The sequence below is a fragment of the Tupaia chinensis genome, unplaced genomic scaffold, assembly GCF_000334495.1.
Source record: "Tupaia chinensis unplaced genomic scaffold, TupChi_1.0 Scaffold000078_1, whole genome shotgun sequence".
In the NCBI taxonomy this organism is placed as follows: Eukaryota; Metazoa; Chordata; class Mammalia; order Scandentia; family Tupaiidae; genus Tupaia; species Tupaia belangeri.
Window position 1 is genome coordinate 2,996,146 of NW_006159539.1, and position 17,966 is coordinate 3,014,111.

The 17,966-nt window shown below is 43.1% G+C and overlaps 1 protein-coding gene and 1 long non-coding RNA gene across 3 annotated transcripts in view; one reads left to right on the forward strand and one right to left on the reverse strand.

Annotated features, from left to right (window-relative positions):
• Nucleotides 1-9,116, forward strand: part of LOC102485660 (uncharacterized) — a 20,413-nt gene extending 11,297 nt beyond the window's left edge. Inside the window, exon 3 of the long non-coding RNA XR_333686.2 lies at nucleotides 8,687-9,116. This is a non-coding gene — a long non-coding RNA (uncharacterized LOC102485660). The remainder of the gene's footprint in view (nucleotides 1-8,686) is intronic.
• Nucleotides 6,055-16,858, reverse strand: BCL2A1 (BCL2 related protein A1). Of its 2 annotated transcripts, none has more exons than XM_006142629.3 (2): nucleotides 16,203-16,776; nucleotides 6,055-6,315 (listed from the first exon to the last, which is right to left on the reverse strand). In XM_006142629.3, exons 1-2 carry the CDS (start codon nucleotides 16,719-16,721, stop codon nucleotides 6,208-6,210), a joined length of 627 nt encoding a protein of 208 aa, XP_006142691.2. In that variant the 5' UTR covers nucleotides 16,722-16,776; the 3' UTR covers nucleotides 6,055-6,207. The 2 variants fall into 2 exon arrangements, with proteins under 2 accessions (XP_006142691.2, XP_027624812.1); XM_027769011.1 differs by lacking the exon at nucleotides 6,055-6,315 and adding an exon at nucleotides 11,670-11,807 and having other exon boundaries at nucleotides 16,203-16,858.
• Nucleotides 16,859-17,966: the final 1,108 nt, after the last annotated feature.

Below are 17,966 nucleotides of genomic sequence, written 5' to 3' on the forward strand. Positions count from 1 at the left end.
CGCGCCAGGGGCGTGAGCCCCCGGGGCCGTCATCCGTTGACAGGCGCCGCGGCTGCCAATACTGAATATATTTTGATGATGGAACCAAATAGTAACTCCTGATGGATTGAATGTGTGAAGTGAGAGAAGCAGAACCAAAGAGTCTAAAGGATTTCCAGCCTGAGTGGGTAGAAGGATGCAAGTGCCATTGGCATCTTAAGATGGTGAGGGGTTCAGGCATGAGAGGTTTGGAAGGTGATGAAGAGCAGACAGTAAGATTTGCACGTAGTGAGTTTTATATGCTTGTGAAATCTCTCGGTGGAGATATGTCAGGTGAGCAGCTGGACGGAGTCTGGAGTTCAGGGGAAGGTCTTTAATGGAGATAGGAGTTTGAGAGTCTGCAATGTGTGGTTGGTCCTCAAAGTCCTGGTGCTGAAGGAGACATACAGAGCGCGCCTGTAGATAAGGAAGAGAAGACCACGGACCAGCCAGGGTACTCGAACATCAGCGGTCTTCAGAAAGGTCATGGAAAATGCATATTAGGAAAAAACTTAGACGGGTTTCGAAAATAGGTAATACCAAAATAAACTCGCACCTTAATTCCATTTTTTATGAATTTTTTAAAGTCCCCTTGTGGTTTTTTTTTTTTTAGAATTTTTTTTTAGTTTTATTTATTCATTCATTTAAATTTGACCAGAGCGGGACACAGAGAAAGAGAGGGAAAGTGAGACCGCAAGCCACCAGGTCCAGGACTTGAACCATGGTCGGCCATGTGGGAGTGTCCAGCATCTTAACCACCATGCCACCTGCTGGTCCCGAAGTCCCCTTATGTTCTAAAGATTTTTAAAAAATAGAAAATGGTGCATACGTTTTTCCTAATATGCATTTTTCATGAATTTTGTGAGGTCTCCCCATATTTGGAGAGGGGAAGTTTAGCTTGAAGAGATGAGGGAGATGGGTCAAAGGAGACAGAGAAGGAGCAGCCAGTGAGATAGGAGGAGAACCGAAGTCGTGGCATCCCAGAGGTCGAATGAAAATATGTATAGAGTCACCCACTGCATCAAATGTCACATGTCAAGTGTCACATGTCAAAGCCGAGACCTGCGCATTCATTCCTCACTGGGTGGGGAGAAAAGCCTGACTGGTAAAGGGTTCGAGAGACAGTGAGAGAAGAATTGGCAACAGCAAGCGTAAATGACTCCTTTGAGTTTTTCTATGAAGGGGAACAGAGAAATAGGGTAGGTATCAGGAGATTGCATACTTTGATTTTTGTGTTGTTTTTACCATAAGAGGAATCGCAGCAAGAGCGTGTGCTAACAGGACTGATTCAGCAGTGAGGGGAAATCGTATGAGGCAGAGCGTGAGGACAGGAAGAGGTTCTTGCAGCGGCAATAAGGAATGAAGTCTAGCACACTAGTGTAGGGGGCGGCCTTAGAACAGTGGCTTTCCACCTGGGGCCGGCAGGTGGTGTGGTGGTTAAAAGCCCTGGACTCTTGCATGGCCAACCATAGTTTGAGTCCCAGACCTGGTGGCTTGCTTTCTCACTTTCTCTTTCTCTCGTGTTCTCGCTGTCTCTCTCTGATGAAGCTGGAAAATAATAATAATAAATAAAATTAAACAACATAAATAATTATTTTAAAAAAAGAACAATGGCTTTCCAGTAGTAACATGGGAGGAGCATATGCCAATTTTTATAATAGATGTGGTGTAGATCAGCCGATACGGTGGAGGGGCTATGTGGACATCCTGAATGAACTCATAAGCCAGGACAATGGGAATGGAATTGTGTCAGAGTAATTGTGTTGCAAGAGTTTATAATGCTAAAGTCGTGTCTATTCTTTTGTTGCTCAAACAGCATAGTCATCCAGCACCTTCTTTAAAAGAGTTTAAGAGAACATTGGTCATGGGTTTGGATCTCATGTGAGATGGTTAGATTTGCTCTGTTAAGGCAATAAGTCATAACCTAGAGTCAGCTGTCCTGAACATGCCGCCTGGGGTCACAAGACAGATGAATCTGAGGAAACCCACTAACACTGCAGAAAAGCTATTTAGCCATGCCCCGTCCCGCTGATGTGTCCCCAATAACAACTTCCAATAGAAGCAACCACACAGAGCTATCGACGATCAGGCGTTTGTTTTATTTTCATGTTCTGTGGGATGTTGCAAAGCGACGTTTCCCTGTCAACCCTCTGCAAACCGTTGACAGATCCAAAAGCGTGGCAGTCAGCCTAAGCTGGGACAACAGTACTGGGAGGACAGCGTAACACAGTGGAGGGAAAAGACGAGGGAGTCAGGAGGACATCCGTCTGGCCTCAGAGGGAAACCCAGTTCACCCAGCTGGCCTTCACACGAAAGCACAACTTGTGAAAGGGATGGAGGGGAAGCAGGGGACCTGGGCAGCACCATGAGATCAGGAAGTGGTGTAAGAACGAGGCCCAGCATCGTGAGGACCCGCTGGGCTTCAGGTCCACTGTGATGTCACATGCCACCTCTGACCCACTCCCCCCACTCTGTGACCTTGGGCAGGTGTCTTACAGTTTGTTTTGTTTTTTAAATTTTACTAGAGCGTGTGTTCTCTCACAGAGGGGAGAGAGGGAGAGAGAAAGTATTCGCCCATCGGGGATGGTCACAACACAATTCCTTTTCCTTTGGGGATTTTGGGCACGTGTGCACGTGCACCTGGCACGTTTTTCAAGCTGCCAGGTGCAGGACTCAGCTGCACAGCCAGCCATGTGGGATCCAGCCATCTTAACCCCCACACCACCAGCTAGCCCCTTCTTACTAGTTGCAAGTGTATTTCTTCAAAGTACAGTGGGAACAATCGCTCCTTCAGCTCATAAAGATGAAAAGAGATGATGTAATAGGACCAGCAGTTAGCGTAATGGCTATGTCACTGGACTCCCACGTAGTCAACCGTGGTTCGCGTCCTGAACCCGGTGGCTTAAAACTCACGCTGGGTTCGTGTGCGTGCGTGCCCAAGATCCCGAGAGGAGAATGGAGGAGAAGGGATTGTGGCGTGACCATCCCCCCTGGGGGGTGATTTCTCGCTTTCTGTCTCTTTGTCTCTCTCTGTCTGGCGAGTGCACGCGCCCTATAGAGAAAAAATCTTCTCAAAATAAATAAATAAATGAGTGGATAAATAAATAATTAAAAAATTTTTTTTGTTTAGTTCTAAGTTACTGATTTTCTCTTTTCTGGTTTAGGCTTTTCTGTGTTTTACCTAAGACATACTTGTCTAACCCAAGATTGTGAAATTTCTTCTTCTTTGTTTTTTTACAGAAGTTGTATATTTTGACATACACTTGGGTCTACGATCTGTTTCAATTTAATTTTTGTGTATGGCATGAGGTAAGAGTTGAGGTTCATATAAAGCTCTTTTTAAAAGTAAACTAGTAAGAGAAGACAGGTGGCATAGTGGTTAAGACATTGGACTCCCACGTGGCTGATTGCTGTTCAAGTTCCGAACCTGATGGCTTGCTTTCTCTCTCTTGCCTCTCTCTGATAAAATGGAATCATGATAACAAACATAAATACAACTAAAAGAATAATTTTTTTAATTAAAAAGAAGCAAACTAATAAACACTCAGTGAGGTGCGGTTTAAAAGACTGGGTCACAGATCAAATCAGAAAGGACTCCCCAATGTCCCATTGCTTAAGAGGTAATCGTAGCACGAAAGCCAGACTTGGTGGTTTGTGTGAATGTATTCCAGGTAGTAGTACCCACATACATACTTCCTGTTACATAGCAGGAAGTGATCTTAGTTCCCACCACTTAGTTCCGAATAACAAAATGAATTAAAACTAGAAGCAGCTGCGGTGGGTGGGGAGGGCGTTAATCTCAAAGAGATGAAAGGAAACCTGGACTCTTACCTGCCCCCAATAGAGACAAAGCCCCATGTGACATAGGCAGTTGCCTCTCAGATAAGATTTCATAAATCGGGACAGTTGGCATAATGGCTGTGTCCCTGGACTCCTCAAGTTCCAGACCCGGTGGCTTAAACTCACACCAGGCGCGTGTGCATGCGTGTGTGCCTAAGATCCCGAGAGGAGAATGGAAAAGGGATTGCGGCACGGCTATACCCCCTGGGGAGCGATTTCTCGCTTTCTATCTCTCTGTCTCTCTCTGTCTTTCTGGCTAGCGCACGTGCCCTATAGCCAAAACCTCTCCAAAAGAGAAAAAAAAGGTTTTTATAACTAAACTAAAACTACCTTGGCCTTGGCCAAAAGGACTTCCCTACTGACTTGTCCGGAGTTTCCTAATCCCCACTGTTAAGAATCACACCTTTTGGCCGCAGCCGCGGTGCCCGCCGCCGGAAGACGGCCCCATATATACTCTATGGAATACTACTCAGCCATAAAAAATAACAAGACCCTGGAATTTGATAGAAAATGGTCAGATATGGAGGATCTATTGCTGAGTGAAGTAAGCCAGGCTATGAAAGAAAGATATTGTATGTATCCACTCAATATATACCGACTATCCGCACTCTATAATAGAGAGCAAAAATTCGGAGGACATAAACACAGTGAAGGTACTTAATGAGAATAGGACAGTGTGGAATGGGGTAAGTGAAGAGAAGAGGATAGAGAAAGATAGCAAGTGAACAATAGAGAGACAGGACGTTAGTGAGAAACAGATAGGGCTTATTAACTGTTGATGATGACATGTATAGAATTCTCAACTGGATTGGTCTGAGAAGTGTTTCATGACGGGCAAAGTATTTTTACAAGCAAAACGAGAAATAGCAATTGACTGTTTTATAAAAATAATTAGAATAATAAAGATAATGATTGGGGAAAACAGAAAAGATATGGAATGTTGAAGTGGGGAGATTAATGTCTCTGTACTGACTGCATGGCATTCCCTTTTGAAGAAACAATGTAATACACTGTAAAGTTATATGTAATCCAATGTAATATGAAGAAGATATGATGATAAAAAATAAAAAAAATAAAAAAAAAAAAGAATCACACCTTTTGTGAGAATCCACATAGACTGAGAAGGAGGGCTCTGGATTCTCTCCCCCATCGCGTAATTTCGGATTTCGATTTCATTGTTGTACATCTTTGTGGGGTACAGTGCCGCTTTTCAAAGCATAGATACAACGTGCGATCATAAAATCAAGGACATTAACGTATTTATCGGCTTAACCAAAAATATTTATGTTGTGTCCCTCTGATGTTCTGCCAGATTTTTTTTTTGATATATACATATATGATTGACAATGCCATTTTTTATTAGCCCTATCAACTGGGAAAGCTAAGGCAAGCCCGAAGGAGGTGGAGCTGGTGCTAAGGCAGGAAAAGGAAGGGTAGGAGGGTCTAGAGCAAGGTATGGGGTTCCCGTTCTGCAATCGGATTTGCTGATTTCAAAATTAGAACAGAGGGGGAACCAGCAGTTAGCGTAATGGCTATGTCGCTGGACTCCCACGTAGTCAACCGCGGTTCATGTCCTGGACCCGGTGGCTTAAAACTCACGCCGGGCGCATGTGCGTGCGTGCCCAAGATCCCAAGAGGAGAATGGAGGAGAAGGGATTGTGGCGTGACCATCCCCCCTGGGGGGTGATTTCTCGCTTTCTGTCTCTATGTCTCTCTCTGTCTGTCTGGCGAGCGTACGCGCCCTACAGTGAAAATCTCTCCAAAAAAAAAAAAAAATTAGAACAGAGGGCCAGCAGGCGGTGTGGTGGTAAAGGCACCAGACTCCCACATAGCCGACTGCAGTTCGAGTCCCAGACCTGGTGGTTTAAAACTCACTTTGGGTACATGGGCATAGAGGAGAAGGGCTTTCAGAGTGACCATCCCCCTTGGAGGCGGGGGGGTGATTTCTCACTTTCTATTTCTCTGTCTCTCTGGTAAGCACAAGCGCCCTATAGCAAAAATTTCTCAAAAAAATAAAATAAAATAAAAATTAGAACAGTGAGAGTCTGCCACGAAGCAGCAAATATACACCATCCTGGTCATCATCCCTAATTGAATACCTGCTCCCTGTATAGAGCATTACCCTTTGGCTGAGTGTCCAGACAGAACTCCCCCAAATAAGACACAGATGATGTTTAGAGATAAATATATACAGTTTATTCATTAAAATAGGGACAAAGTGTCTGTAACTCTGGGAAGTTGTTACTTCATCGGAGTTGTTTATTTAAAAGTAGAAGTCCGGTGTTGGCAATAGTTCTTGCAACTGTCAGGAAAACTAGACAGGTTTCACAACATGGAGTGTCCTTTTGGTCAACAGTATTGCCTCAGGAGGGAGAACATTTCACAGATCTTTCCTGCGATTTCCAGAAACATCAGCCAGCCAGATTTAGATTCAAACTTCTTTACAAAGCCATTTTCCTATGAGAGAATACATTGTAACATGTTTAAATTCAACTGAGACTACATTTTCTGGAATAACAAGCAAAGAAAGTTTTATTTAAATCATGCAAGTAGTTCATCTTTGTACTTTCTTGTCTCGTATTCTGTTGATCGTCATTTTCTACCTCCAACTCTAGACCTCTCTAGAACAAGCCATCCAAAAGAAACACAATGTGAGCTCCATCTGTAATTGTAATGTTTTTGTAGCCACACTTTAAAAAGTAAAAAGACATAGACAAAAATCAATGTTTAAAATGTAGTGAATGTAATATATCCAAATGTTATTATTTCAACATGTAATCAGTATAAAAATCATTTCTGAAATATTTCATTCCCTTTTTATGTCAAATCTTCAAAATACAATGAGTATTTTTTTTAAAAAAGAGATTTTGCTATAGGGCACGTGCACTCGCCTAAAAGACAGAAAGACAGAAAGCAAGAACTCATTCCCCACGGAGATGCAGCTTCTCCTCCTCCATTCTCCTCTTGGGATGTTGGGCACGCATGTACACGTGCTGAGTCCGAGTTTTAAGCTTGAGTCCTAGCCAGAGGGTCTAGGACTCGAACTGTGGTCAGCTATGTGGGAGTCCAGCGATGTAACCATTACTCCATCTGCTAGTCCCACAGTGAGTGTTTAGTACGTACAGCACATCAGGCTAGCCACCTTTCAACTGCTCTGTAGCCACAGTGACCAGTGGCCCTTGTGCTTCATGGCAAGCACAGCTCTAGAAAGAAAGTCTAATTCTCTTCTCTTCCTTTCTCTGTCAGTCGTTTAGCATCGACACGTACATTTATGTCAGCAAACTGCATCGTATTGGGAATCAGGAGAACTCACAGTAAATCCACATTAAACCAATGCCTTAGAACCTACGAAAAGGTTAATGATTATTTCTAATATGATTCATTTCCTTTGTGCTCAGATATAATTTTATTTGGGGGGAGCAGTTTTTGCTATAGGGCACGTGCACTCACCAGAAAGACAGAGAGAGAGACAGAAAGAGAGAAATCATCTCCCCAGGGGGATGGCCATGCTGCAATCCCCTCTCCTCCAGTCTCCTCTCGGGATCTTGGGCACGCACACACACGCATGCGCCCATCATGATTTTAAGCCACCAGGTCCAGGATTTGTTCCGCAGTTGACTCATGGGAGTCTAGCAACATAGCCATTACGCCAACTGCTGGTCCCCAGATACAATTTTTTTTAAAATAGGATGACCCAGTAAACTCAACAGTGTGTATTAACTAATTTGCAATCTGTAATTATAAACCTCTTCACTGAAAAGTACCTCTAAAACTAGTGCCTTTCTTATTTTAATAAAATGAGTTTCTAGGCAGAACCCCCCCAAAATAAGACAAATGGGGAAACCAAGACCCAGGAGAAACACAAGTTATCTAAGGTCACCCAGTTCCTAGGTGCTAGGACCTAGGCTGCAATTCACATATTTCACTTCTTTCTATTCCATACATTTTTAAAAGAGTTATTTATTTAATTCTAGTTATCATTATTATTATTTTAATTTGCTAATTATATGCATGTGAGCAAGAGATAATGTGGAAGCAAGCCACTAGGTCCGGAGCTTGATCCCTGGTGGGCCCTGTGGGTGTCCAGTGCCTTAACCCCCACACCATCTGCTGACCCTCCACTCTATATATTTTTAAATAAGCACCAAAAGGATCTAATATTGCTAAAATATTTTCTCTTTTAACAATTATTTTTATTTAATTTTATGATTATTATTATTTAATTTGACCAGAGAGAGACAGAGAGGGAAAGTGAGAAAGCAAGCCACCAGGTCCGGGACTTGAACCACTGTTGGCCAAGTGGGAGTCCAGCACCCTTAACCACCATGCCACCTGCTGGCCCCTAAAATAAATTTTAAAGATGTCCCTGTAGCAAACATTAGCTCTGCATCTTGCAAGTTCCAGATCTAGGGTCACAAATGCCTTCCAGTGGTTCACAGCCCAGCGTGACTCATTCTGAAAAGCAAGTTGAGAATGTCTGTGTAACGGTTGGAAAGGACACGAAAACGCTGCAGTGCCTTGGAATCCTCTTTAGGAGCCTCACTGGCAGGACAGATCAGCCCCTGTCGGGAGAGTCTTTCATCTGAGAGATGGCCTGAGGAAGCCAGCTTCCGCTTGCATGTGAAGTGCAGGGTCATGCCCTGAGACATGGCGTCATGGCCTGACAGACAGGAAATTGCTACTCCTCTCTCTTCCTCTTCCCCTCCTATCCTTACATACTCATGTATTTCCTGTGTACCCTTCCACTGCTCACCTTCCTAGAATTTTCATAACCCCCCTATTGGGCCCGTATAATGAGGCCCTCTCAATGGATTTTTTATTGTTACAGGGATCATTGTCTACTGTGGTTGAGCAGTTAACGCGTCATCATCTTACATACAACTTCTGAAGTTCAAAGAGCCAACAAAACCCTGATAAATTCAACTATGTGAAGATAAAGTTTTCTTAAAGACTATATTTTTAAAAAAAGAACCACAGACTTGGAAAATATTTACATTTACCACAAAAGAGTTCATTCAGATACAAGAGAATATCAGCAAACTTTTTTTTTTTCCTTTGCCATAGGGTGGACTCATTCTCTGGAGAGACAAAGAGAGATCACTTTCCCTTTCTCTCTGTCTCTCTCTCTGGTGAGCCCGCATGCCCTATGGCAAATAGAATCTTAAAAAAAAAAAATAAGGGAACAGCTACTGAAAAGAGAAATACAAATCATTAACAAGTCTATGGGCAAAAATGCAAAGTTACTAGTAGTTACAGAACTTTACGTTTTAACATAATTATTACATTTTAAGCCTATTAAGCCTTCAAAATTATTTTTAATATTATCACTCAATATTGACAAGATTGTTATGACATTGTTCCATTAATACAACAATTATTTTAGGAAACAACATGCATTTCAACATGTATGAGTAGTAGTACAGTTATATATATATTTTAAAATATTTATTCAACTTTATCGATTATTATTACTTTTTAATTCGCTACAGTGCACATGTGCTTGCCAGAGAGAGATGGGAGAGAGAGAGAAAGTGAGAAAGCAAGCCACAAGGTCCAGGAATTGAACCAAGGTCAGTCATGTGTGTGAGTCCAACTCCTTAGCTACTCTACCACCTGCTGGCCCCAGTACAATTTATATCTTATGAATCACTGTTAGAAATGTATTATGAAGCAGTCTTCTTAAATATCGTGGGGTGAGAGTCCCGGAGAGAAACATATTTTTGCTCAGTACTGACACACAGCTTCTAAGAGGGGAAAATGTCTTAACTACTAGCAATTGGTTAAGCAAATTATGATACATCGAATTAGTGGAATATTCCATAAATATTAAAAATGTTAACATGGAATATGTGAGGCATTGTTGAAAATATTCATAATGTTACATAGGAAAACTCTTATGTATACCCTGATTGTAATTGCATATTTCTGGGAACATTGATACTTTGTTAAATGCAGCTATCTGGTTTCAAGAAAGACTTTTAATTTGGTTTCAAGAAAGACTAAAGCACAAAGGAATATACTGTATCAATAATCCAAGGGAAAGCAGAGCCTGAGAATTTTTTTAAAGCTCTGGGCAGATACCATGAAGTTATTCCTACTTCTCTAGATTCATTCATTCATTCAATAAATATTTACTGAGCACTGACCAGATGCCAGGTACATTGAAAACACTGGAAACACCTTGGTGAATCAGAGCTGCCCTCCCTAAGCTTCACTTCCCACTGCAGAGACAGACAGTAAACTGATAAGCAAATATGTAAAGCGATATCCAGTAATAAAAACTGTTATAAGGAAATACAGCAGAGTATGGGGATAGTATGTGGCAGCAGGTGGGGTGATCAAGGAAGACTTCTCTGAGGAAGCAACCTGGGAGTGGAGACCTGAGTGTAGGCAAAAAGAGAACCATGCAGACTTCCAGGGGGCGAGGGGGGGGGTTATTCCAGGCAGAAGCAGCAGCAAGTGCAGAGGCCCTTAAGCCAGAGTGGGCTGAGCTCACTCAGCTGTGAGAACACAGGGAGATTCATAGAATTTGGGAGTCAAGAGGTAAGGAGAGGGGCCAGCAGGTGGCGTTGTGATTAAAGGTGCTGAACTCCCACAGAGCTGACTGCGGTTCAAGTCCTGGGCCTGGTGCCTTGCTTTCTCACTTTCTCTCTCTCTTTCTGGTGAAGCTGGAAAATAGTAATAATAATTAACAGACAGTTAAAATAACTCTTTTTTTAAAAAAAGAGGTAAGGAGAGGCCAGGTGACACAGGACTGAAGACTAAAGAACGTGACCATCTGGCTTGGTAGTTTTTGCTCCCAGGGTGAAGGGCCGTCTTGGGAAGGTTTTGATTAGGCCAGGACATGATCTCATTCAGGGTCCTAAAAATATCATTCTAGGAGCCAGGAGGTGGCGTGGTGGTTAAGGTGCTGGATTCCCACATGACTATGGTTTGAATCCTAGACCTGGTGGCTTGCTGTTTTGCTTTCCCCTTTTCTCTCTGTCTGTCTCCCTCTGTTCAAGTTATAATAATAACAATTTGAATCCTAGACCCAGTGGCTTAAAACTCATGCCGGGCACGTGTGTGTGTGTGTGTGTGTGTGTGTGTGTGTGTGCGCGCGCGTGCATGCCCAAAATCCCAAGAGGATAATGGAGGAGAAGGGATTGTGGCAAGGTGCCCCCGCTGGGGGATGATTTAAAAAAAAAAAATATATATATATACATATATATACATATATACATGTGTATATATATGTATATATATGTATATATACATATATATGTATATATATACATACACACACACACACACACATACATAATAGAAATAAATAAATAATTGTTTGGAGAGGTTTTTGCTACAGGGCATGTGCGTTTGCCAGAAAGACAGAGAGAGACAGAGAGACAGAAAGCAAGAAATCGCCCCCCTCTCAGGGGGGATGGCCACGCCGCAATCCCTTCTCCTCCATTCTCCTCTCGGAATCTTGGGCATGCACGCACACGCGCCCGTTATGAATTTAAGCCACCAAGTTCAGGACTCGAACCACAGTCAACTACATGAGAGTCCACCGACATAGCCATTACACCACTGCTGGTCCCATAAATACTTATTTTTAAGAATACGTCATTCTGGTGGCGACCTGGAGAACAGACTGTAACTGGTGAAGGATGGAGACGGCAAGACCATGCAGCCACATGAATGAGGCTGATGGCCTAGGTGCCCCTGGTAGAGAGCCTTGTGAAGGTGTGCCCCCCAGGATCGGCCGATGGACTGGAGGCGGGCTGACAAGGAAAGGGGGCCCAGCTGACTCCAAGGCTAGAGAGTCAGCACTTACAGAACTTTCCGGAAAGGCCCGCAGGGAGAAGTGTGTGTCTCCAACTCCTCTGTCAGTATCACACATTTCTGCACGACTTGAATTATGTCGCATGTATTTTTCATTAAATGATTTTCAGATCTCAAGTTAAAGTCTAGAAGAAATGTAAGAAGAATTTAGCCCCAACATCTGTTTCATCAAAGGATACAAACAAATCCAAAGACTCCCGCCCGGCCGCTAGATCCTTACACCTTTGGGAGATGTCTTTGCCAAACTGAATTGTCTATAAGTCTCTGAGAGTCCGTTTCTTTGCTCTCAAATTGACCAGACTATTAGTGCAAAAGGATTAAGCATAAAAGAAAGGAGGCCAGAAGGTGGCGTAGTGGTTCAGGGCTGTACTCTCACTGTCCATGGTTCAAGTCCCGGACCTGGGACTTGACACACACAGCACATGTGCGTGTGTGCCCAAAATCCAAGGAAGAGAGACGACTGCGGTGACTTTTCACTTTCCCTTACACTGTCTCTCTCTCTCTCTCTCTGGCGAGTGCACATGCCCTATGGCAATAAATAAATAAATAAATAAATAAGGAAAGAAAACAAAAAATAAAGAAGAAAAAAAAACCTTTTGGGTCGAACTCTTTTTTTTTTTTTTTGGAGAGGTTTTTGCTATAGGGCGCGTGCGTTCGCCAGAGAGAGACAGAGACACAAAGCGAGAAATCACCCCCCAGGGGGGATGGTCACGCCGTAATCCCTTCTCCTCCATTCTCCTCTCGGGATCTTGGGCATGCACACACACGCACCCAGCGTGAGTTTTAAGCCACCGGGTCCAGGACGCGAACTGCGGTCAACTACGTGGGAGTCCAGCGACATAGCCATTACGTTAACTGCTGGTTCCGTTGGTTGAACTCTTATGACCAAGGCTTTACTATGCTGGTTATTTGGAAATATCACCAGTTCTGACGTATGCCCTACCTTTAAAGGGACTTTCTTTTGGTATTAAGAGTATTTCTAAGAATTGTAGATTTTATGGGCCAGCAGGTGGCGTGGTGGTTACGGTGATGCACTCCCACATGGCCGACTGTGGTTAGAGTCTAGGGCCTAGAGGCTTGGCTTCTTATTTTCTGTCTCTTTCTCCTCTCTCTCCCCATCTGTGTCTCTCTCTGGTGAGCATATGTGCCCTGCTGCAATTTAAAAAAAAATAATAATGATAAATAATTTTTTTCTTAGAGATTTTTCCTTTAGGGTACATGCACTGACCAGAGAGACAGAGACAGACAAAAAGACAGCGAGAAATCATACCCCGGGGGATGGCCACACCGCAATCCCTTCTCCTCCATTCTCCTCTCAGAATCTTGGGCACACATGCATATGGTGCCAGGCGTGAGTTTGTTTGTTTGTTTGTTTTTAGACAGAGATTTTTGCTATAGGATACATGCACTTGCCAGAGAGACAGAGACATACAGAGACAGAAAGCAAAAAATCACACCCGAGGGGGATGGCCATGCAGCAATTCCTTCTCCTCCATTCTCCTCTCAGGATCCTGGGCGCGCACACATGCACACGCACCCAGTGTGTATTTTAAGCGGCTAGTTCAGGACTCAAACCAAGGTCAACTACATGGGAGTCTAGTGATATAACCATGACACCATCTGCTGGTCCCCTGGCTTGAGTTTTAAGTCACCAGTCTGGGACTTGAAGCACAGGTGACTTTGTGGGAGCCCAGCGACATAACTATTAGGCCATCTGCTGTTCCCAAATAAATAATTCTTAAAAAAAAAAAGAATTATAGATTTTAAATTCTTGAACTTTCCCAAGTTGCATAATATTTGACAGTTTACAAAAAGCACTTACACACAAAAATATTTTCTAATCCTTTAACTTTCCTTCTAAGGTATTATCTTCATTATATACCATGAACATATTGGACTATATTCTATTGTGTTACTGTACACATCATATAAGGAATATGAGTCTCAGGGTACTTCAGCACCTGACCCAAGGTTACAGCCCTAGTCAGGGGGAAAACCAGGATTCACATCTCCAGTGTTCACGGGTCATTCAGTTATCCAATCAACAGATCTTCGTTAGGTCCCTTCCATGAACAGGGCCTTTGCTAAGCAGGAGGCCTAGAGCCATAGATCAGTAGACGTGATCTTGCCTGTGTGCGGCTGAGGCAGCCCAGACACAGAAGAATGCGTCATCAAATGCAGTCATCCTGTCCGGCTACAACATCCAGAAGGAGTCAACTCTGCACTTGGTCTTGTGCTTGAGGGGAGGCGTCTGAGTTTCCTCCTTTCAAAAACTTTTAACAAATTTCGTTGCACCTTTCAATAAAGCTGTTGCATTAAAAAAAAATAGAAAAGGGAGAAAGAAAAGGAAGGAAGGAAGGAAGGAAGGAAGGGAGAGGAGCAGTTGCAGTTAAGCCATCATCATGCAGGTAGGGCTTTAAACCAAGTGGAAAAGCCTCCAACTTAAAGATCAGTGCAATGGATTGCATCAACTTGAAAACATTTAGAATGACTAAAAACAGCTACAGTTCCATTTTTAAAAGAATTATTGAATTTAATTAAGTAATTAATTTTAATCTGACAAGAGAGGGACAGAGCGAGAGAGATGGAAAGTGAGAAAGCAAGCAATCAGGTCCAGGATTTGAACCGTGTTCGACCATATGGGAGTCCAGCGCCCTTAGCCACCATGCCACTTGCTGGGCCCAACAGCTACAGTTTTAAAAGATAATCAGTGAGAAGGTATCTGCCACATATGTAAAAATAATACATATCCAAAACATTCGGTGAATTCCTACACATCAATAGAAAGGCACAATCATCCGAAAATGGGCGAAGGATATGAGAAACGTGAGTAAACAGATGAAAAGACACTCAACATGAAAAGATGTTAAACTTTGCTACACATCACAAAAATGAGAATTAAACAAAATAAACTAGGTATGTCATTCTAACCCTCCATACTGGGAAAATTATGATATTGCTACAACCTAATGTTAGGCAGCTGGGCGGGGCAGATACGGAAACTCTTACAAGCTACTCACAGGAGTATAACTTGGTAAAACCACTTAGGAAGGCATGGATCTAGTAAAAATGTACATATTCTGTGACCTGCCAATTCCATAAGGCAATATATACCCTAGGGAAAAAATACACATGCACACGTAAGGTGTGCGTGTGCAAAGATTGTCAATGAAGCCTTGTTTGCAATGGCAAAGTCTGGAAATAACCTAAATACCCATGAGCTAGAAATGGAGAGCTGCTTGGCAGTATTTGCATGCAACAGAATACATGTAACACTCTTTAAAATACTTTTCTAAATACCCTTGGGTGATAAAAATCGCACAGAATAAGTGCCTTGTACTGTTCTTACATATATATTTTTTCTTTTCTTTTTTTTTTTTTAATAAAAAAGTACTATGGATATTTCCTTTGGATGTATTCAACAGTCACAGTTTCTGTGTAAACTGATTGATAACCATGTTTAGCTCTTGGGAGAAGAGAGGGCCAGGATTAGGGGTCAGAGAGGATTCATGGGGAAATCCGTGCTTAAAAATAATAGATATTGGGACCAGCAGACGGTGTAATGGTTACATCTCGGGACTCCCATATAGTCTACCATGGTTTGAGTCCCACACCAGGTGGCTTAAAACACCGCAGGGCACGTGTGTGTGCATGCATGCCCAAAATCCCAGGAGAAAAATGGAGGAGAAGGAATTGTGGCGTGGCCATTCCCCCTTGGGGATGATTTCTTGCTTTCTATCTCTCTGTCTCTCTCTGTCCTCTGATGAGTGCTCTTGCCCTATCACAAAAATCTCTCAAAAAATGATAGCTATTAAGTATATTATGACACAAAGGAAAATGTATCCATCCAGTTGCCCAAGGCAACATGAGTTTCCACATAGGCTTTTTGAGGCACTAATAAAAAAGTGAATGTCTGTTGGAAAATCCTTGCTACAATGTTGCCTCATGTTAGGCAGCTGGAGTCCCTTGGAGACAACAGATTTTCTAAAGGTTCTTGCTGGTGGTAGTCTAGTATTTTTAACCAATAAATTTTAACACCTTAGAATTTATCCTATGAGAAAACTGGGGAAAAAAATTAAGTAATAAACTTGCAAATATCTACCCCCGTTTCTTAATTAATACCTAAATATAACAGCATCTAAAGGCCAACTCTGTCTGTACTAATTCTACATTGTCATGACAACCCCAGCAAAAGCCTGGAAGTGGATTGGGGTGCATGCACTGTGGATTCTGAAGGTGCATTAGAGAGGTGCTCTATGAGTCCCCAAACCTCACAACTGATTCAGGTATAAAAAAAAAATTTTTTTTTTAAATCCTGGAAACCTTCATTTCCAGGATTCACTGGAAGTGAGCCCCCAAATTTTTTTTCTTTAATTTTAAAATTAAAAACTTCTCAAACAAACCACCCAAGGAAAATAGAACCTTTGGGTGTTCTGTTGCTGCTGCTGTTTTAATTAGCAGGGGAACTCTCCATTCCTTTTTGCACAGAACAATGAAGAATTTTTTTTCATCATACATACCCAGCCTCCGTTTTGCCTTATCCACTCTCCCGTGTGATTCACTATAAATTCCGCAACAAAATAGGAAATGTCTTTGTAAGTGTCCACATCCGGAGCAATCCGCTCTCGTAGAACTTTCTTGATGAGGATACCTCCAAATGCAAATATGGTCACAATCCTTCCCCAGTTAATGATCCCATCTTCAAATTCTTTTTCCATCACTTGGTTGAATATCGTCCTGGCGTCCTCTATGGACACAACATCAAAATTGTCCAAGCATGGCTTCAGATTCTTTTCAACTTCTTTCTGGACCGAGAAAGCCACGTTTTGGAGCACTCTGGACGTTTTACTGGACCCCGACGTGGGCTGCGATAGCTCCAGGACATAGCGCAGGTAGTCCTGGGCCAGTGTGTAGATGTATCTGAACTCGCAGTCGCTCATCTTCCACCCGACGGCGAGCAGAGCCTCAGCTGCTTCCCCTGGAAGTTGTAAAGGCTGTCTGAAGCAGTGCTCACGGAGCCTGGCAGGGTCATGACACATGACGCTATCTGGAGACCAGTGGAATTTCTGTTTGCATCATCTTATATCCTTCCCCCTAGTCAGTTTCGTGCGTAGGCAGTGTGTGAAAGAGAAAGTTTAAAATGTGAAAGAGGGAAATGTTTCGAAGAGAGGCCACTTCCTCATCCTGTGAGTAAGGCGTCTTTACAAGTCCTAAGTGCAAGGATGCAGAGAAATTAGGATCCTAGTCCGTCGCTGGTGGGAATGCTGAAATGGTGCAACCCCTATAAGGTCAGCAGTTCAAAGAGTTAAATACAGACTCACCAAAGGAGCCAGCAATTCCATTTATTGGTGTATAGCCAAAGGAATTTCTTCTTCTTTTTTTTTTTTGGGGGGGGTGGTGAAGGGGAGAGGAGGCTTTTTACTATAGGGCACGTGTGCTCACCAGAGAGAGAGAGAGACAGAAAGTGAGAAATCACCCCCTGGGGGGATGGCCACGCCGCAATCCCCTCTGGACTTCCACAGGCTTATGGCAGTTCAAGTCCCAGACCTGGTGGCCTGAAAACCATGTGAGGTGCAGGTGCGTGCATGCCTAGAACCCTAGAGAATGAAGGAGAGGGCTTTGGGGCGTGGCCACCGCCCCCGTGGGGTGATTTCTCACTTTCCCTCTCTCTGTCTCTCTTTCTGGCAAGCACACGTGCCCTATGGCAAAAACCTAAAAAATAAAAAGTCTTCGTGCCCAGCTTGTGTCCTGCCATTTATGGCAGCTGGATCCCATATGGGCAGCTTCATGCTTCAAATCCTGGAGAAACCAGCTAGATGTGCGAGCGCGTGTGCCCAAAATACCAGAAGGAGGGGAAAATGGAAGAAAGGGATTATAGCATGGCCATTCCCCTGGGGTGGTTTTGAGCTTCAACTCTCCCCCTGGCTCTCCTCTGTTTCTCTCTCCCTCTCTGTCTCTCTCTGGTAAGCACATGTACCTTCTGGCAAAAATTTTAAAACAAATAAAAAGGAAAAAAGTCTTACCTGCGGCCCTGGGAGTAAGCCAGATTAAAGAAAACTCGGAATGGAGGAAAGCCTGAACCACCGGAAACAAGGGCCTCTCAAGGGTGTCTCGGCAGTAGCAGCCCGGATACTTTGGTACCTGCGTAAGGATGATACGAGGAGGGAAGAAGGAGGCATCTCCGTTGCTTTTCACCACCCATTTATGCTAAAATGTCTCATAGAAGACGAAGCCCTGCTTTGAGCTGACTTCATTTATATTCTTAAGTCTGATAAATCATGCAA

Bases quoted from the DNA above. Each gene is read 5' to 3' on its own strand.
- BCL2A1 (XM_006142629.3), bottom strand. From the start codon at position 16,721: ATGTGTCATGACCCTGCCAGGCTCCGTGAGCACTGCTTCAGACAGCCT. The intron at 6,316-16,202 runs GTATGTATGATG...ATTCTCTCATAG, and splicing joins TAAGGCAAAACGGAGGCTGG to GAAAATGGCTTTGTAAAGAA.